The sequence below is a fragment of the Vidua chalybeata genome, chromosome 6 (assembly GCF_026979565.1).
Source record: "Vidua chalybeata isolate OUT-0048 chromosome 6, bVidCha1 merged haplotype, whole genome shotgun sequence".
NCBI lineage: Eukaryota > Metazoa > Chordata > Aves > Passeriformes > Viduidae > Vidua > Vidua chalybeata.
In genome coordinates, this window is record NC_071535.1 from 33,521,606 (window position 1) to 33,543,046 (window position 21,441).

General features: G+C 44.4%; 1 protein-coding gene across 8 annotated transcripts in view; it reads left to right on the forward strand.

Annotated features, from left to right (window-relative positions):
* Positions 1 to 20,394, forward strand: part of RAD51B (RAD51 paralog B) — a 379,084-nt gene extending 358,690 nt beyond the window's left edge. For 3 of the 8 annotated variants that reach the window (XR_008431377.1, XR_008431371.1, XR_008431372.1), the window contains one exon: positions 3,226 to 3,313. Coding sequence is in view for 3 of the 8 variants with exons in the window: in XM_053945062.1 (XP_053801037.1) it covers positions 3,226 to 3,356 (131 nt within the window). In the remaining 5 variants the exon portion in view is untranslated. Of the gene's footprint in view, positions 1 to 3,225; positions 3,612 to 19,797 lie in introns of those variants that run through there. The other 5 variants (XR_008431374.1, XR_008431376.1, XM_053945062.1 and 2 more) reach the window with 5 other exon arrangements.
* Positions 20,395 to 21,441: the final 1,047 nt, after the last annotated feature.

Consider the following 21,441-nt stretch of genomic DNA (forward strand, 5'->3'; position numbering starts at 1 on the left):
CTGAACAGCACAGAGCTCTCTGTGGGCTGCTAAGAGATAGAGGGTTTCTCTTACTTGCCTTAAAGCTTCTACCTGTCCAGCCCGTCATTTCAGTGAATATTTTTGGTGGGACTGGAGACACCTGAGCAGATGGTAAGATGAGTGTTCTTCCTCACCTCCCCACGTGGAGGTGAGGGCAGCCAGTTCTGTGTGCTTGCAGTCTGGTGTGCAGGAACCTCGTAACTGCCCCACGCTCTGGTGACAGTGCTCACCACATATGAGGTGCATCACTCTGTGTGGATTGAGAATTGAGAAATCAGGGCTCTGGGTAGGCCAGAGTTAGAGCTGAGGAATAGCACACAGATCCTCCTGGCTGCTGACTATTGTCAAAGTGTGCCAGCAAATGAAGTCTGTAATGTTATTCTCCTACTGCTCCTTCAGGCCTCCTTAATTCCAGATGTCATTGCACCAGCATCTGTGGATTTACTGAAAGCCACAAGACTGCTGTAGGTCACTGAGCACATAATGTTTGCTTTCAAATTGAGTTTGAGAAACTACCAAGCAGTGTCAAGCCTATTTCTCCTGGTTATGTGAATAGAGGAAGCTAAGAAGCAACAATGATTACATAAAGCAGGGAAATCCCCCCAGACTTGTCCCAAGCTACCTCAAACTGAAGCTGATTTGCATACATTCCATACAAATAACTTTGTAATGGCTTTTTGCCCTGTGAGTTACATGTACTTGCTTATAATGATACAATCAGGCCAGTTCTCCAAGTTGAATCACTTGGAGAAGATAACAAAAGAACAAATCAGAGCCTGTGTAGAAATCTAAGCAGTTTTATGTAGCACATAGGCCTGCTTCAGGTGCAGATACAACTGGGTATTGCTATTTCATACAAAATCAATGGGAACTGTTCAGTACCTGCTAGTAACCAGCAGTTATTCCAGAAAAACAATGTGGAAAAACCCCTGTGTTATGTTTTATAATTTGTGATTATGGATGGGTGGTATCATACATATCTTCCTCTACAAAGCCTGTTTGGTAGAAAATGGACCTTACTGAAAACTAGAAAAAAAGCTATGGTATTCTTGTAGTCAAAAATATGGTCATCCACTTTAAAAAAACTGAGACTCATCTGGCCTGCAATTCCTGAGTGATGCCGCTCAAAAAGCAATGGTGTGAAACAGACTTCAAGATTCCTGTGATTTGTTTTAAACATCATGGTTTAACAGAAACAAACAAGTAAGCAAAAAGAGACAGCATATTGAAAGTGCACATTTACTGGGCTATCTAAAGCTCAAAAATGTAGTTGGCTAATCTGACACTACAAAACTATATTTATTTTATATTTTATATATTTTATATATACCAAGAATGACAATGTTCATAAGCCTAGTATATCATGACTGTGGAAATGCCTGGATTCTTCTTGAAGACAGGTGGTATTTTCTGTTCCCTTGCTTAGAGAGTGGGGTTTGGGGATTTGTTTATTTGTTTGTTTGATTGTTTTAATAGGATGAGAATTTAGACTTCTCAGAGGCTCACTATGAGCTGTTTCTTTGGAAAGAATTGCTTGCTTACTCTTTCCTATCTTTTTATTGAAATAAGTTCTCAGATACATTTCCTGTCAGCCCTCTCCCAAAGCTAGATGGAGTGTAGACAACTTCACTTATTCTCTCCCAGTAAATTCTCAGAAGGACTTCCTGTACATTTTTTGGGTTGTCAAGCCAGCTGTATATTAACATGAAGTACGGTTGAGTAATGCTGTAGGTGCCTTGCAATAAATACCAAAGCTGTTTTAAACAGTCTTAGAGGTGCTTTTGTCAGTGTAGCATATTTCCCTTGAGGAATATGGGAAATGAGCGTTATCATCATTGTCAGTATGGTTAACCCCAGGACAGCTATATGACCAACTCTTTTCTAGTGTAGTTGCTTTTTCATATAGTTAACAAACAGGGCTAAAGAGGAAGAGGAAAACTGAGACACAGCTTAATTTGACAACCTGTGTTTTCAGAGCCTTGTGTTTCTTCTACAACATCACCTCTGTCAATCATGGCTTGTTACTGTGAAATATCCTGCCTTTTACTTTCCTCCTTTCAGGTTTATTGACTTTCTTTAAAGCTTTGGCGCAGCACAGTACGAATCAGCCCAGGTATGAGCTGGCTATTCTGCAGAGTCCTTCAGGCACCTGAGGGCTCTCTGTGCTATGATGGAGTTTGTCTCAGTGGGTCAGCTACAGAGCCTGGAAAAAAAATACATATTTGAATAGGCCTGAGATGCCTTGCAACACAGTTAATAGCAGCAAATCTGAGGACATGACGTGATCTGACTGATGCTTAGTACCTTGGATATTTTGGTCCTGGTAACTGTGTGTGTTTCTTCAGTTTGTGTTCATCACCTTGCAGGTTGTTCAGGAAGGCTTTCATTTTGGTTTTAAATATTTCCTCTCACAAACAACAGTCTGTTTTCTACATAAAGTATCTAATCATAGTAATATAATATCCTTTATTTACATAGAGAGCTTCATCCCAAAGTCCTTTACAGCCTGGCATTGATAGAGCTCTAAGACTAGAAGAGGAGCAGCTTATACTGGTTGGGAGCAGGATGTGATCTCAGCCTAGGTATTAAAAAGCATATAAAGTGGAGCCATAATATTCTCTCTGAATCCAAGGCAATTTGCTATTAGTTAGAAAATATATTGCTATAAGCAGTGCTCTGTTAAACTCTAGAAAATGTATTTGAACTGTCAAACATGAGCTGTATTAGAAAATGTCCATCTTCTTGCACATCCCATTCTCTGTTCATAGGCACTGGCTACCAAAAATCAGTTCTATTGGAAAATTAGGGTGGTGCAAAGTACCCCAGCAAGTACAGTATTCTCAGCAAATACATGCTGGCCTTTGGAGAGCTCTGGCAAAGAATGGTAAAGAGGCCTCGACTAGTCTAAAGTTTGGCTTTAGAACACATTAGAAAGTTTGCCAGCCAGAATGAGAAGGAGAGTTTGGATACTGGTAACTAGAAGGACAACCAGACATGCAGAATAAAGAGGATCATTACATGCATGTCAATCCATTTTCAGCAAATCTGTAACATTGGTTTATAGTGATCTTATTGCCTTGATTTGTTTTTTGTACTAAATGGGTGTTTGCAACTAAGTGGTTGTTTGCTGGAGGAAATGGCAACTTTGCAATCTCATTCAGAAATATTGTGATTGAGGTGTCTTGTCTTTATTGTGTGTTTCAGACCGAAAGGATCAAACTAATTTAGTTTGGGAAGGAACCAATCCTGCCCTGCAGCCCATACGAGTGAGGAACACTGCCTTGAAAGATACTTTACATGATGCTGCTTTACCCAGCGCTATTGGTGAGACTTGAAAAAAATACATCAAATCCATAGAAAGGACAAATGAAAACTCCCCAAAGACTTGAATGAATGATGACATTGGTTTTCAAAAATCTGGTGAAGCAGAGTGAGCATTCTTCTTATTTCGTCTCTTCAAAGACTAACTTTAAAACCAAGTGCTGTTCTTTGTATATGTGGGGCCATACATAACTCTGAACTTCTGAAAAACCTGTCTTTTGCTTAGCTTAATTTAAGTGACTTGATAATAAAAGCCTCTGAACAACATACATGGTACTGAAGAAGTGTAGGCCACATGTGCCTTCCTAATTCACCTCACTACCTCATCAATTTGGAGGAGCCAATGGCCAAGCACAGTAGTGTCCACAGCCCAAAACACAGTGAAATGTTCACTTCTTTTTTTCAAGAGAATGATAAGCCCAGTCAGTGGCTTGATTACCAAGCAATAATACAGTAAGTACTTACTCCTGTAACTCACTTGGAAATCATCAGAGATGATGTAAGAGTTACAAATAGCTGGACTCTGACTGTTCAGAATGTTAGGAGAATAGGTAGCAATCTAAACGGTGGGAAGATAAATGTGTATTACAGCTGCTCAGCTTTCTCTGTCTTCAAAGCACTTTTGAAGTATTCACAGCATGACTGCAAACCACAGAACTGTTTACTCACCTTACAGACTTAGAGAATGTATGACTTGCTCAAGGCTGCTAAAAGCATCACCAGCTGTGCTGTGATCAGGATCTGTTCCTGACTCTCAAGCCTACAGGAAAGCCATGGGTAAAAGCCATGGGTTCAGTTAGTGCCAGCTGCTGCTGCAGTCACCATTGGCCTGAGAGGCTGGTTCTGTCCTCTGCTGCCACAGGGAAAGCCTCCCTGAGCACCGTCTTGAGAAGCAGAGTAGCCTGTACAGAAACATGAGAGGTCTGAAGTGGCTGTAGGTGACCAGGCAAGGAAATGAGCTGCAGTGAGGCCACCTCAGGCAGCCAGGCAGGCAGGTTGCCATCTGCTGTTTGCTGGCCAGTCTGGGGCTTATGACAGAGCTCCTGGGAGCACGTGGCCCCTACTAAAAAGTACTGCACACTATTAAGGCTAGCAGTGCCACAGATGTGGAAGCTGATGTTGCATCACTCCCACCCACCAGATAGGATGGCATGGAGAGACCATCTCTGCAGCTATCGGCTTGCACGCCTGCTCACACAGCTTTGGGCTCTCCTTTAACAAGGAAGTTTCCATCACAACAAGGAAGCTACTGCATTTCAATAAGCTACTTCTAAAAGTAATACATTTCACCCTGGGGAAGAGCAATTTTCCAGCTTCAGTGTTACCAGTTTTGTGCTTTGAGGAGACCTTTGTAACATGTAATTTTAATTTTGTTTTAGCTAAGATTTAGATTTTCTTCTTGACAGTGCTGCACTACCAGCCTCTCAAACCCTGCTGAACTTGCTTGTAGCCATTTTATCTGAGTATCTTGTAAATATTTGGTAGAGCACTCAGACAGAGAAGTGTTTTTTGCTCTTACAGTCACATGCCTGGTTCCAGGACCTTTAACAAGTACAATAGACTGAAGGCAGGGAAAATTCCACTGAGATGCATTCAAGTCTCCAGGGAGCAACTGCACTCTGTTTAGACTAAAATTTCTCATTGCTGTCTCTCCCATTTAAAAAAAAAAAAAAAAAAAAACCATGGAAGGATTGAGAGGGGAAGTTAGAGGGTTTCATTATTATAAACACCAGAATGCAAGCAGTTTTCACTCTTTTCTGTCATATTGCAGAGCCATTTGCAGTTGGAGAGGGAGATAAGCTTTTCAGTGCTCTCTGCACTACCTGGGAAATATCCATCAAGTTTTTAAATGTTTTACAAACATTAGTGAATTAAAGCTTAATCCCCTTCTTCTCATCCCATGAAGCAAGTACAGTTTAAAGACAGGGCTGATGAGACTAAAATAGTTGTGCTTTGCCGAGGTCACAGGGGCAGCATGGTAACAGAACTTGGGTCTTTGAGTCCCAGCTTTCTGTCTTACACCAAAAACAACACACATTCCCTCCCTTTCCAAGTCTTGCTGTATTTCCCTTCCTAGGATATAGTGAAAACATGCTGGTATCGCACCTTGAAACAACCTTGGGTTTTCCCCCTTGCTTACAACTGCTGTCCCATGGAATTAAGATGTTGAAAAGATCAAAGAGGGATGTGAGGTGGGAAAAAAAAAATCAAGTCACTGCTTTATCTGCCTTGGGCATGTTTTGCCTCCATTGCTACCAGTGGAGTTGATGTTCTGTTGGAAGCAACCTCAAACATGTTTGTATGTACTTCCATATAATATTCAGGCAGAACAGTGGTAAAAATGCCATCATTAACAAGAAAGCTTGGCTGACAAGAAAATTGGACAGATGAGCCAATAAGTCACTCCTGTATTGAATAGATGTAATTTCATTATCCTTCTGAATGTGACCTGCACTTACTGCTTCTTATTATTAGCATCCTGCAACTACAGCTGCAGCCATCTCTTTCACCTCTTCAGAAGAGAGGGATAATCTGTCAGCTAGTTCTTCTCCATGGAATGAGTGAGATTTTTACCAGAGGGATTAATGGTTAGTTGAAGAAGGTTGTTCCCAACAGGGCCAAGCAAAAAGCAATGTGCACGAGATGAAGTGGAAGACAAGGAAACAAATCTATAGATTAAAAGCTCTTAAATTATTTTCCCCTTAGCTTCCGTCACTCACACGGATAGGTAACCAGACATGCAAAGCTAGATGTATATTGACAGTGACCAGTGTAAGCAGGACCGAGAGCTTCTCGCACTGTGCAAACAAACCTGAAGTCAGTCAGCTACCAAAACCAGATCAGTATGTACCAGCTGTTCCAGCCCTTGTAGATGAGAGACACTGGGAGGAAAATCAGTCCTCCTGTCTTTCCTGTGACCTTACGATGTATCCCAGTGCTAGAACCTTTGGCCTCTTTATGCTGTTGCCTTTTGTGACAAGGCTCCAGCACTGGTCCTTGGGTAGACTGCTTTTCTAGCACTCTTCCCTGCAGAGGATCCAGACTCAGTGCAAATGCTGTGCACAGTGCTCATTTCATTCCCTGCTGAAAGGCAGCCAGGCCTGAGGTGGAACATGGCAAGCGCTTCGCCGCACCTGGCAACTACACACAGCTGCTGAAAACAAGCGAGGAAGAAAGCAGTGTACAAATGCAGGGGAATTTTCACATAGGCAGGATGTAATTAGCAGAGCTGGAATTTGGCCAGGACACTGGGGTTAAAAAACTGGCTTGCAGGTAACACACTGGGATCTTTCATAATTCAAATGCTCAGGATCTCCCATTTCCATTTTACCTGGAAGATGTCAGAGGACTGTTCCCTATTTAATGGTCACGGGCAGCTCTCGAACATCTGACACAAAGGAAGAAGTGTCTAAATGGTGCTGCACCTGCAGACCTTCTCTGCCAGCAACTGCCCACCATGAACAACAGCTGAAAAGATCACATCCTGATAGGACCATGGCTGCACCACTGTAAAACACACCTCCATGCCTTGGGGTTCACTTCACCCCTAACTCTCATTATTCAGTTTTCAGATAAAATCCCTTCCAAACAGAAAGAGAAGATGATAAAATTAGGGCAGCACCTTACACACAAAACACAAGAGAGAGAATATTACCATTAGGTGCTGCTTCAAGCTTATTCTCTGCCATTAGAGATAATACCACCTAGCTATTGGACAACAGAGAATTTAGATGAAGCATTTTTCCCCAGTGTTGATGAGTGAGCTTTTCCAACTGGCCTTGCTGGTAATACACAGAGCGTAAAGAGCTTTTGCCACCTTCTTCCTTCCAGCAGGGAAGTTGTGTTCAAAGCAACAAAACATTTTTTTCCATTTCATGATCTCACTTTCAGTATAAGCAATTTTTCTGTTTACTACAAGGATGTTGAATGTCCATAAAAGATCAGGGAAGTCATTAATGAACCTCACGTGTGTAAAGTCTGCATGATGTTTCTACTATGATGAGGGCCACAGTCAGAAATATAAAAAATTGCAAATCTCTAACCCCTTGTCAGTCAGACCTGCAGATGTGTCCAGTCAAAGAGCTGACTTCCCCTGTGTGGTGCAGTGTGTGCAAGCAAAACAAGAATTGTTCCTGCCATCTGAAAAAGCATAATCTCTGCATCAGTAAGTCATAAAAGAAGGACCCCTCCTCTGCCTCTGAGAGCTTACCATGCCAGCCTTTGGTTTATTTGAGGGGGGTATGGTTTGTATGCCCAGGCTGCCATGGAAGCCCCCTCTTTGTCAAGTGTTGTTTAATACAACCACCGACCAAACTTGATGAGAGTATCTCAGTCAGTGGGACAACAAACCTACAGACAGCCTCTCGTAGCAAAATGCACTGGGGAGAGTAAAGAACGGGCAGCTGCAGGCAACAGGAAATCCAGCACTAATAAATAAAACGTCTTATAGCCAGAAAGAGGAAATAAACAGCAGCAGCCCAAACTGTGAGGACAGAAGAGAGCATAACTGTGGCATGGGAATCGCTGAGTTACAGTGAGCTTATTTTTACAGAACGTTGTCCCAGTTTGTTATGTGTTCAGAGTGCAAAAAGAGTGGGGGATTGGGGGGACTGCTCAAAGAGAGGGTCTCTATCAGAAGTTGTCAACAACCACTGTAATTAAGGAAGCAGCCAGAGCACACACAACCAAAGCTGCTGCCAAAGTGAAATGAAAGCATTTTTTGTTTTCAGCTGTAGCCCCAAAGGATAATAAAAGATGGTTCTACTATGCCAAGTGAGGAGCTGCAGGGACACCATTTCTAGATGGCTCTCCTCCCATCTTTCCAAAATTATACACTGGGGAAGCAGCAAGTTACTGTTCCTAAGTGTGCTTTCAAAGCCCATGCCTGCACACCCCATCTGACTGCAGCCACCTGGGAAGGCCAGCCGCAAGACACGTGGGCCCCCAACCACCATGGTGACAATGGAGGTGGCACCAGCTGAGCTCTGCCCGCAGCCAGTGGGCTGCCCTGGCACTGCTTGGTTCAGACTGATGAAGCAGCAACACTGAATTTTTCTCCCCTTGCCCTCAGCTATGGGTTTCACCACGGCCCCACAGCATAGCCACCACCAGTGGGAGCTGCCGCATTCAGAAGAGCCACACCCCGCTTTCCTCCTGAGGGCAGCTGCATTTAGGGGCTCACTGGTGTCTTGGCAAAGACCCTCGTTTGTGGCACACCAACACTGTGCTCTTCCTGCTGCTGACAGCAAAGGTGGCCTGCGCCCATGCAGCGGCAGGTGCTGGGGAGCAGCGCATGGGCTGGCAGAGCCGAGGGGGTTGGTACGGATCTTCTCAACCGTGGGACATGAGCTTTCACTGGTGGCTGCAGAAACTGATGTGCAGGTTCAGTGAAGGGAAAGAACTCATTCAGAAATTGCATGCATATTTCTGAATTCATTCATTGCGTGGCGTTTGCCTTTCATCCTCCCCCCGGGCTCTGTGTGCATTGCTGGAATTCTCTCCCAATCCTATATAATAATTCCCAGGTCTCCACAAGCCACTGCCTGCCAATGGAGACCACAGTCACTGGCCCGCCAGCCCAGTCACATGAAAAGTGACATGCGAAGGTTTAATGCTTTCTCCTGACCCCAGCCCCTGTTCCTGTGAATCCCCTGCAGTGTTTTCCTAATCAGGTGCCAGGGAAGCTTTGCACTGAGCAGGGTGCTAAGAAGGTGGCTATTTAGCTGCAGCATTTCCAGAGTCTTTGAGCTCTCTCCCGAGCTGTAAATACAAGCAGTGGAACCAGGTGAATGTCTGAAGGCTGCCATTTAGACCTGAAGCTGCAGTTGCCTCACTTGCTTTATCCCAACTGCTGCACTAATGGTTAATTGCTTCAGCTGGTATGGAAATCACATAGCGCACACAAGGTACACAGCTATGGTCCAGTAGAATTTTAGCCTTCGCTGGACATTGACAATATGTCTGTTACTAGGGAGTCAAAAAGAAAATACAGCCCTTCCATTACCAAGTTCCAGATGATGCAGGTATTTAGTTCATCACACAGCTTGTGAAAGTGGTAACATATTTACTTTTGCATCACCCTCATATATGACATATCAGAAAAAACACATGCTTTTGGAGACTCTCAAATGGAAGTGATCTTTTAATAAATCTGGATGACAGGCAGAAATATTCAAGGGCTGTTTCTGATGTGTCAGCAGGCACAGTAGTTTCCTGCTATCAGTGTTAAGTGAAAGTGAGGGAGGGCAGGTATCTCCTGCAGGAAGAGTTTTTTTCCTCCACCTGATGTTTTCATGTAGGATTTCACACATGGTGGTGTATGATTCATGCTCAGCTTTTGGAAGCATGGGAGCTGTATCTAGCAGTCAGGGCCTAATGTTCCACTGGGTTTCATTCAGACCACAGAAAGACACGCAAGTTGCAGCTTTGAGCCAAACAGCTGGATAATCAAACTGAGTATTTGATTTCAGTTTTTTTGGGGTTTTTTGTTCTTTTGTTTTGTTTTGTTTTGTTTGTTTGTTTGGTGGGTTTTTTTGGGGTTTTTTGGGGGTTTTTTTTTTGTTTTTGTTTTTTTTAAGGGGAAGCTTGTTATGAACTCCGGCTTCTACTTACATTTTTGTGGGTTTAAATGAAAGGACCAGGTAAATTTTTAAGCTGTAGTCTGTTCATATTGTTCTGATTTAAGCTCTATCAGCATCAACATAACTTTTTAAAACAAACAAAAAAAGACCCCAAACAGTGTTTTTCAAATTCTCCACTACAAATTTTCAAAAGTGTAGTGTATTCAAAAGTCTAAGCCTGTCCTGCTTGGCTGACTGGCTGTTTGATTATTTCTTTATATTATATTACATTGTTTCACTCTTAACTGTAAGCCATTAAAAGCATAAAATCTGAGTTCTAGTCTCAGTTACACTCAAACATAGCTGCTGAAAAGGTTTGTTTAACTTCTTAGTATATATGCCATTTAACAAACTTTGCTTAACTTGTGTATTCCCGACTCAATCCAAACAGGAGATGAGAAATCTTGCTTCTCCCAGATGAGAGCACACCTGAATAATATAGGAATTACTTTTCTCACTCAAAAGCATAAACAAAATACATGCATAAGTACTGGGGTTTAATCAGCTGGTGCTGTCTCTTTATTTAAAGGAAAAACTTATTTAACTCTTGGGGAGAGATTCAAGCTACCAGGGACAATGGAGACAGGTCTGAGCACCCAAATAGTAACATATGTAGAAAAAAGGATAAGTCAGTGATGTGTGTGGCTGTAGTCAGCTGGCATTGTCCACCCTGCCACACAACAGCCAGGAGACCAGCAAGGGGGATTTTCCATTTCTGGAAAGTGCAGTGAAATGGGGGAACACAGTGATCTCCAAATTGTCTTTCCTTCTATGAAATATTGTCTTCAGGATACTGCTTGACATTCATTCCGTCAAATATTTTGACAATTTGAACAAATAAGCAGGAAATGGTTTTGATTTTTGGCTCCAGTGGGCCATTTGTGAAGAAGAATAAGTAGCGCAGCATGTGCCATGTCTCTTAAATACCCTGGTTTGCCAGAAACATATGCAGTGTGTTTCCCAGGCTGTGGAAACAGTTATCATTTCCAGTCCACCAAGTCACCCTTCTCTCTCCACACACCATCCCCGACCCCACATCGGGCTGGGGTGAAAGGAAGCATCACTATGAAGTGCTCTGCTGTTGCCTGTTCATGAAGAGAGGGTGCCTGTGAACATAACACGTTATTCTGTGCACTGAGACTGAAACTTCTGTTTCTGAGAAGGATTGTGATTGCAGTCACTTCACAGTGGCTCAAAAGAGGAGTAGCAAGCCGAGGTGGGGCATGCACAGTCACCTGAGAGCCAAGGTGCCCCTCTCTCCACGCTGCTCTGCAGAGCCAGGCAGGTCTGTGAGCGTGCTGCAGCATACCTTCACAGGAGCCCTGGGCCAGGGCGCTGCGCTTGGGAAGGTGCCAGAGGAGCTTTTGTCTGTGCTTTCACTGCGGGTTTAAGTAGTTCGATTAGCATTTGGGTCAGAGCACATGGAGCAGCCCCGGCTGGAGTGGGAGAAGTCACACTGCGAGGCCACACTTGAACGTGGCCACTTTACTGCACCGCTCCGGGCACAAAGCCTGCTTGTGTGGGGCACGTCCCGTCGTGCGTCACACTTTGGTTGTCAGTGGCAGCCATGGGTTGCTGGGGGTGACACAATAACCTCTTTATGCTTAAAAGAATAGCGGGGGGAATTGCAGGAGACCATTGGAAACATTGCAGCAAAGAAGTGGTTTGGCTTTTGTCTGTCCCTCAAGGTGAGGTGCCCAGGCAGTTGCTGAGCTGCCTCTGCTGTGCTGGAAGGAGCACAAGCAAAGCAGCATCAAGGGTGATTGCAGGGCTTTGGGTGGCTGGGTGGGAGAGGACTTGAAGAAACACCCAAGGAAGACCCTGGTATCTCTGTGGTAAAAACATGATAAAACTGCATGTCTAGGATAGAGTTTTACAGCAGCTCACTCTAAAGTCTGGGCTGCTGCAGCCTTGTCTCCCCCACTGCCTTCAACACAAGAGCAGCCACACAGGGAATCAGCTCAAAGAGCTGATCTGTCTGGAAATTAAACTGTGTTTTTAATTACCAAATAAAAGTTTGCTTTACTAGAATGTCTCAAAGTTTCATTCAAAGACAGCTGGAAATATAAAAAAGTAGGAACTGAAAAGGGTCAAAATAAACAGAATTTGAGAAAATACTGATACAAACGTATAAAAGTTAGTTAAATCTCTTACAGTATCTATCACTGTCTCCTTTGCCAGCCTCTCAGCCATACACTCCACAAAGCAATAAGCCCAAATAATTCAGATATGCTAAGCAAAGCTACTCTGAATATGGCTTCTAGCCTAATAAGTCAGAGCCTTATCCCGTTCCCATGAAAAACATCAGGAAAGTTTCCTTCAACACTAATAGACATAAGATTGGATTGGAACAACCATATAACTTTTGACCAAAAAGTGAAGTTTTTCTAAAGCACTGATAAAATATACATGCAGGAGAATGTGGAAAATCTGACTGGAGCAGTCCCATTGCTAAATATGTCTCAAGCGAGCATAATCATTTTTGAAACCATGCTTATTCTCACTAGTGATGTGTGCTCTAAGGGGAAAATACAAAACAAACTTTTTTTTTTTAAGGAAAAAAAAAGAGCATTTATAATCTCCTTATTGTGGATGTGCAAAAAGATTCCCCCTCTGCTGCTGGGAAAACCAGTTTCTGCTCAATAAGCAGTAAAGCACATCCTAATTTTTAAAAAGCATTTGTTAGGCAAAACGGGGCTTTTTTACAATGCTTTCATTTTTTTGCAGTTGGAGTCTTTCTGTTGATGCCAGCTGCTTTAGTTGTAGGTATTTTCTGGGAGGTGGTGTCTGTCAGTCCCACGTGGGGTGTCCCCTTGGCTATCTCTCATAGCCGCCCTTCTATAAATCACAGCATATTAAAAAAAGGGGGATAATGCTGACATGTGAACTAATCCCCACATCAAAGAGAGCAATTCTCCCTCCTCCAAACACCCACCCCCCTCTTTTGCTGGGAAAAGTCTAACGCCTAGAAGGTGATTTACACAAAACTTCATCCCAGTTGTTAGGAAACTCACAGTGCCGCTTACTTGCCAACTGCAGGAGAAACCTGGGAATCAGGGTAACCACAATAGCTAGCCTGCGGCTTCCAGCATTTGGCAATTCAGGAGAGGAAAAAAATTGGCTTGTTTCAACAGACTTCTGTATATGTTGATTGCAGGGCAGAATAGGCATGCATATAGACAGATGTAAACGTGACCAGTAATGTGGGTCTGTCTGGGCACATCTGGGTCTGTATGGGCACAGCTATATCTGCGTGTGCTTACAAGCACTTGTACAGGCACAGGGCTGCCTGGCCTGGCACACACAAGACACACCGAAGCACACAGAAATACCTCTCTCCTTCTGCTAGGAGAAAAGAGGGACAATGGGGAGTATACATTAAAAACATAAGCCCATATGGGCATCCAGTGGCCTAGACATGGAGAAGGCTATCTTAAGCTATTCATTCCAGCTGTAGGCCTGCCTTTGAGCTAACAGTTCAAATGCAGGGAATAAATGAATAAGGGGAATGCTGTGTCTGAGACAGGATTAAAGCATACACTCACTGCTGCCCTTGCCTTTACAAATGCTTCCTGTGCATTGATTAAGCACACAAGATACTTCCAAATAATTGTCTGTCTTTGGAATGCAGCTTAAAGGAGGCAAAAACGCCTCTGTCTGGCTAGGTAATTCTCTTTTCCCAACTTAATACTTAGCCTGAGCCTGTGCTGGGCACACATCCTCCATACCAACAAAGCATATGTAGGATGAAAAAAACTACACTGGTGGTTCTGGATTCATAATCAATAAGCAAAAACACCTGCCTCATGTGAAATTGGCTGTAGTAAAGTGCATTTCTGTACGTATATGTATGTATGTGAGCTAGATACTTCCACCAGTATCGAAGCTTCTGGCTGATTAATTCCGTTTACTTGCTGCTTTCTCCTGCCACCCACACGGGCAGGCAGGAATGCCCTGGGGCCAGCAGGGCCCTCCCCACCTAGGTCATCCCTTGCCCCAGGCCAGAGGGCCATGAATGTCTCTCCCAATAAGTCATCATCACTGCCAAAAGAGGTTCACTCACAGTGCAAGAGAGTGAACTGGAGTGGGGAACCACTGGATTTAAAAAAATGCATCCTTTTTGTAGTCCTTGGTTGGTTGTGGTCCAGCTGCACTCACCGATGCACTTAACTATGATTGCACAAGAGCTGAGGGGAGGAAGCAAGAAGCCAGGGGCAGAGAGGCACTCAGGCAACTCCCATGTCAGTGACAAGTGCTGGCTTAAAACATTCATGAAAATACAGCCAGAGGGAGAGCATCAGGCATGCCAAGAGACCCACATCTCCCACTCCACTGACAGGAAGGGCACGGCACATGTGGGGGGAAGGCAGAGACCAAAAGTTTTGTTGTTGCAGTGCTCCCTCCACGTAGATGTGCAGCTCTTCTTGTGTCTCTGCCTGTCCCCTGCCCTGTGTCGAGAGGAGGTGAAAGAAACCCCAGCATGGTTGAGCCCTCACCTCCAGTACATGGAAAAACAAACACAGCCATTCTCTTGTTTGTTGATTTAGTTCAGAGTGCTCCTTCCATTACAAAACCATTTCCCTGCAGGCGACAGGCTAAAACCTATTTGCCTATTACTCTGCAAAAGAAAATGATGAGTGCAATTTTCAAGCACATCTTCTGTTGATAGACACAGAGATTGAAAGGACAGAGCCCTCCCAGCTACCTGTCAGCTACGTTTTCTTGTTGAGCATAATTTTCATGTTTTCTAGCTCAGAAACAAATGCCACATGTCTCTTTTTCTCCTCTTCTTGAAATATACATCTCTCTATGGGACAGCTTTGTGCTTGGAAAGTGAACCATGTGCTTCATCACAGGTGTTTACATAGTGATGGTTGCGACCGATAAAGCTGCATCCAGAGCTGCAATTCGCAGCACACCACATACCCCACACACCCCACTGCACCATCTGTAATGGGTCAAAACCCCAGAAGTGAGCACTTGTGAACAAGGGAGAGGTTTCCTCCTGCTGCTCAGGCTGATGGCTGCCCCAGCTCCCATACAGGATGGTGTAAATACCAAGCCAGCTCTTGGAACTGGCGCAGCTAAGTGGGGCTCTGGGTGCAAGATACATCCTGATTCAAGGCAAACACACAGGAAACACATCACAAGTCTCTTCTAGCTTGTTTTTATTGATGAGATGCACCCGTTGGCAGTTCCTGGTGCTGACTGGGACAAGTCTGGATAAAAACTGCAAGAGGAGCAGCAGAGTTTATCTAGAGCTGGCACCAATTTCAGTGCTTGGCTGAATGAGCTGTTTCTACTGGGTCCAGAGCTCTTTCTTTGTGCCAACACTACCACCTGCCCTCACCCTCCACCCCCAAAATAATCAAACTAGTCTCAACACCTTTTTTTTGTCAGGTTAAATCACTTCTCTGCCAGCTGGTCTTTTAGATTACAATTCTTCTGACTGGACCTTTTGGTGGCTGGCACTTTGCACTCCTGACAAATCCAACCCAACAGCATTAAAAAGTGAATTTACATTGCAGGGCTGTGGGGGGAGGGTGCCCCAGGCAATGTCAAAGAAAAAGCGGATCAAAAAGAGCTGCTAGTATTGGATACGTGGGCTGTCTTTTCAGCTGCTTTGGGCAATGTCCTTTCAGCACAAGAAAAGCTCAAAAGAATTCAGTTAATCTGTTGTTAAACAGAGTCTGTGATGGGAGACTGGTCTGTCATGGTCCAGGCAGGGAACTGAGCCTGCCTGAAATGGCTGGGAGCTCCTTTGCCCTTTCCCAGCATTTCATATCCGTAGTGGCAGTGAGTTCATGGACTGGCACCTTGCTGGCCTTGCACGGACCATCTCTCAGCCTTGTGATGCCAGGACCCCTTCGTTCTGGCTGCTCTCAGGAGAAGCAGCAGCTCACAGCATGTGCACTACATAGCACAGCACACCCGAAGGCTGTGGCAGCCAAAAATCCCTCTCCATAACTCTCCTGCTTCACACAAACACAGAAGTACCTTGCAGGGCGCTGGTGGTGGCTAACCTGCTGCTGGTGGTGATTTCAAAGAGCTAGCAGGTCAACTGAAGTCCTGAGGCAAGAGCTTTGGCATGATTTTCAGTTCTAAGTCTGAATACAGAGATCTAAGAGCAGCCTGACCCGCACTAAGGAGGCCCCATGATGTCCCACAGGCTCAGTGCCACAGCACAGCTCTGAATGTTAAATAGAGATGGTGAGCGGCCCATAGACTTGCCAGCCTACGCTTAATTTACCACATAAGGAATATCACATGCAAATTGCTTCAACCTAAAATGAATCCCTTCTTCCAGCTGGGAAAAAGAAGAACTTTTTTCTTCCTCAGAATGGAGGATCCCATAGATCTCTACAGAGTAAAACAGGTATACTTTTATAAGATTTAAAGATATTACTTCTTTTTCTGTTCATGTATCACATTTCAGTGTCTTCTAAACATGTGGGAGCTTAATGTTTTTGTGTAACCTTGAACTGGCTAGTACACAACTTTTATTGCTTCATCCTTGAGCTTCCATGAGCTACATTATGTTCTATTATGAACAGAACGTCCTACTTAGGATTGTGTGGCACATGCTTTGGTTGCAACAGCTTCCTAGTGCTTTCTTTGGCCTGTATGTATATGGAGTTGTATGCATACATACATAAATGTGTGCGTATATGTATTTGTTCATTTCTAATTATGAAATGATGCAATGAAAATTTCCAATTCTGAAAATTTTTATTTCATTTCCTTCCTGTTCAGCTAAGCACACTGGCAGTGTGTTCTAAGGAACAGGATAATTCCCCTCCATGACTCATTTCTAAGGTCTCCCAGGCAGGATTCAGTGTGATGGTGTCAGTGGTTGCTGCAAGAGTTCTTTAAATGTCTCTGCACATAGTGAAGTGCTGATCTCAGGCAGCGGTGCTAGGAATGTCAGGGTCTGTTTAATATTCACTGGGGATCTTCCTAAAAAGTCAGTTAACCTCCCTGCTGTTTCATGAACTGGCTGAGCATTACCACACAGTTGTATCAGCTTTTATTTTAGTGCATGAGGAGCATTGTCCTGTGAAATGGAACTTTCTGGGTTTGTTTCAACAGCAGACTGTAATTTGATTTTAAATTATCCACTGTCAAGCCTTTTTCACAAGTGAATCGAACACACATGCATTTTCTCCATAACACATTTGACTGTCTGGAGAAACAAAGGTTGGTAATTAAGCTCACAGCAGTTGATAAGGACGGGGCCTAGGCAAGGCCTAAAACCTCAACAAGTTAGAGCCTTAATTTCTGGATATTTACCAAAAACAAACCCTTGACTTGGCACAGCTTGCCCATTCTGGATAATCTGGCTCTTTGATTCCCTGGGGAGGCTGCTGGGCTGTCCTGTGGGAAGTCGGCACCTTGGTATGACAGGGAAGGATGCCAAAAAAGCAGACACCACTCCAGGGTAACCAGCTATGCCAAGTCAAATTCAGCAAGCTCATGGTTATATATGGGAGATCTATTTCTCTCCAGTCAATGCATGAATTCCCAGCACCTTTTGTACTTTGAAATACCATTAATTAATATTTATCAGATGTAAAATGTGACACTAGCTAATTGTTACAATATGCCTTTAAGCATTGTATTACTATTCCTTTTTAAGCATATCTAGTCAGTCAGGCTGAGGCAGGCGACCGCAAGTGTCATCAACAGCAAACACCGCTCAGCTGGAGGCAGCTTTTAAAACCCATCCAGGCCTTAAACCAGATGTCCTCAGTGCAGGACAAAGCCCATTAGCAGGAGACTGGGGCCTGCCACATCACCCATGTCTGCTTACATGGCCACATGGTTTAAGAAGCACAAATCATTGTGTAGTGATTTTTTTTTAATGGTGTCTTTGCTCCAAACTCACATGGATGTTTGGGAAGTGCCTCTGCTCATCTGTCTCTGCCATGACCTTCTTTCGTACCAGGGCTCAGCTGCCCAGAGGGAGGTGTGCCAGGGCAGACAGCCATGCTGTTCCTTACTGTGCTGTGCCTGGGCAGCATGGGCACCCTCACTCCTCACTGACCCCCAGATGTCCTTGCTGTGTCACTGAGAAGCAAATCTGGCCCTTTGCTGGTGCACAGTCCCTGTGTCTTAATGTGTTTGATAGTGCTGGTACCTTGACAGCACTGTGGCAGGGGCTTCCCAGCAGTTCAGCTCCCGAGGCCACAGCCTCTGGATAACTTCCACCCCAAATGTATGTCACATTTCCTTCCAGTGAAAGCAAAATATTTACACTAAGCCAGGGTCACCTGGCGGCCACTGCGCTATCGCAGGCTGGAAGTGGCTGTGATACTGTAAACAGAGGGCGTGAGGGCGGAGGGAATTGCTGTGGGCCTCTAAAACAAATGGCACAGCTGGCGCGCGTGCTGGGAGCGGTGGGCACCAGGGAGGTGGGCGCTTGGCGAGTGCTCTCAGAGCAGGATGGGGTGGGCTGGCAGCGGGGCCTGCGGTTCAGGGACAGTGAGCCAGCATGGCAATGGCAGAACAGAGCCAGTGCCAGGGAAAGAAAATTCACAGAGTCTGGACAGATGTGTCCAGCATCCCCACCAGCCACACTTCCCACCCGTCCCCATGCGGCACCAGCATGTTCAGTACCTGAGGCTGTGGCCACACCAACCTCGCTGCTTTACCTGCCAAAGGAGCTGATGGAAATACTCCTCCTGTTCTTCATGAGTGCTTTGGACCCAGTGAAACCATCCTGGAAGTTGCTGGGCAAGACTTGCCCTATGAAAATGCATTGAATTCAGTGTTTTAAACTTGTAAACTTGAACTACAGGACTCACAGCCCCTGTATTCCCAGACACACAAGAGAAAGGGTAGCAGTTTCCCATTGTAGTAGCTTGCATTCTAGACATCTTCCTGAGACAGTCTTCCCACCTCCTCACAGCCTAAATCTCTCCCATATGCTGCCAGAATTTCCTTCTTTATCTCATATTGCACTGCTGATGAGCACCTGAAACTTGTGTTGCGTACTGCAACACGTGCATGGACAAAGTGGCTGGCAGCTCCTGGCTGCTCACCGATCTGATACCACTGACTTCTCCTCAGTTCCACTTCCTGTTCCCTGCCAGGCATTTGCCCAAAGTGATGACCCATGGCAGGGTTCCACATGTGACCAATGGCATGTGGACTCTGGAAAGCCTCCACCAGGCAATAAACAAAATGGTGCTCGTTTTGCATGCCTTGAACCCACTCGGGGAGACATGAGGACTCTGAGCCTCCCAGCACCTGGGCTGCTTCAGAAAGCCTTCACTCACCTGCAAAGATAAATGTGAATGTCAGGTATGAGCCACAGTGGAGCTGTGCTGAGCCCCTCTGATCAAACAAGCCCATAAGGAGCAGCAGGGGGGTTTGAATAATCCCACAATCTCTTCTGCTTTTGTTATGCTGCTGCCATTCTCCCAGCAAGGTTCACATGTAAGCATGTGGAATAACCAAAATATTAAAGGACATTCCAGTTATTCTTGGCTACCTAAGGGAGAGGTAATTGCGCTTTTTGCATCCAGTCATTTTCCACTGGCACTTCTCATAATGATTATCACAGTGTCATTATCTGAGATGTCAGTATTAGACCAAAGCTGAGGAGGGTGGCATTTGGCTCGGGAGATACAGTTTTCCCCAGCTTTGCAGAGAAGTTTCTTTATGCCAGTTACTAAGCTATTAGGTATGCAAGGCATAACTATAGCAGAAGGGGATTTCTGTGTGGGAGGAACAGTATGATTCATATTGTCTCACCAGCCTTGCAAAACAAAATGTCCAGTCATACGTTTTTGTGATGCAGCCACTCATTTCTCCGCCTTTATTTTGTACACAGCCATAACCCCAGTGCACTGGGACCTGAGAATCAGCACAGCAAGCTACAGGAGAAACAGTCAAGAAAACAGGAAGCACTGAGATGAGATGACCTAATACTCTAATAGCATTTTCCTCCCTGGGAGCAATGTCCAGAGCTTGGTAAGGGGAAGGAGGTGAGAATGCTGTTCTCAGGCAACTGGTTAGCACCTCTTATGACAACTCCTTGAGACAGCTGGCATGGAAAGTGATAACAGGAAAGCCATCCCAGCTTTGGAATCTTGCCTGCTTCACAACCAACCTGGTATCTGGAGCACAGACCATGGCTGAATATCGTTCTCATAAGCACCTACTGCATTGCACTGGTGATTTAAGGAGGTCCATTAATGCAGCTGAGGCAGAAGTTGGCAATTGCTGGATGTGTATTTTGGAGCGGTCTTCAGGAATATACCAGCCTTCATTTTCTGGGGTTGCAAAAGAGGATGGTAAGGGCAGAGGAAAAGCACTGATTTCAAGAAAAGATATTCTAAGCCGAAGAACTCTCTACCTGAGAGTTAGTCTTACAGGAAAAAATACTTCTTGAAACACTGCACTTACTCATTAAAAATAAAATTATATCAGGACCTTTTATTCTTTTTCCCCCCAGAAAATTCAAATTTAAGGAAAATCGAAAGAATTCCCAATGTTTTAATGTACAGGGAAGTTCACATGTAGGTATCAGCTGGCTCTTCCCAATTATATCCCTGAGAAGAATCCAAGCCATCCATAACAGACTTCCACATTATTAGGGACCACTACAAGCAGAATGTCTTCATCTTACTCATGTGGAGACTGGGCCTACTCCAGTCGTCACTACCAGTATACAGGGATTTGGTTTTAGCACATTCCTGACAACACAAATGGCACAGAGGAGGCAAATGCTTTCCAGCCTTCTTCTTAAAGGCTGGTTCAGAGAGCCAGAACTTTACACACCTCAGTGTGATATGGCAGCCTCATATCTCACTATCATTAAACACAGAACTAGCATGAGTCTTTACATACTTTCATGGACTTCATACATTCTTTTCACATGTGTTGCTGACATAAAAATTACACTATTGTAGATTCGTTTTTGTGAAGTCAGCTAAAATGCAGTACACATGTGTTGTATTTGCAATACTTTAGCCACCCTGAAGAAAGGATGGGGAAGAGGGCAGGCTGCAGCTTGCTTTCTTAATAACATGCAAAACCTTTAAATCTCAGGTTACAGTAAGTATTTTGGCTCCAAACTCCAACTATGAAGCCAATAGTCCAAGGACTCTCCCTAGAACTCTAGTGGCAAATTTTAATAACATCTGAAGTGCAACAATGAGGCTCCTCAGTGCCAAAAGAACCTGCTGGCTATAAAATATCAAAAATGACACTTTTAAAATAAGTAATTTTAAGATCTCCTGTATCAAAAGTAATGTCACCAGCAGGCATCGCCTCACCTCCTTCTGGAAATGCCTTGAGCTTGAGACTTGCCCCATTTCCCTTTGTTACAGCATATGGGTCCTACCTGATGGCAGCTTTTGTGCTGTCCTCTCATGCACACTGGTTCTGTGTGATCCACTGAAACTATTATGATCTCTGACAAGTCTTCTGCCAACCCCTGCAGCACAAAGGAGTGCTTCATGGAAGACCAGAT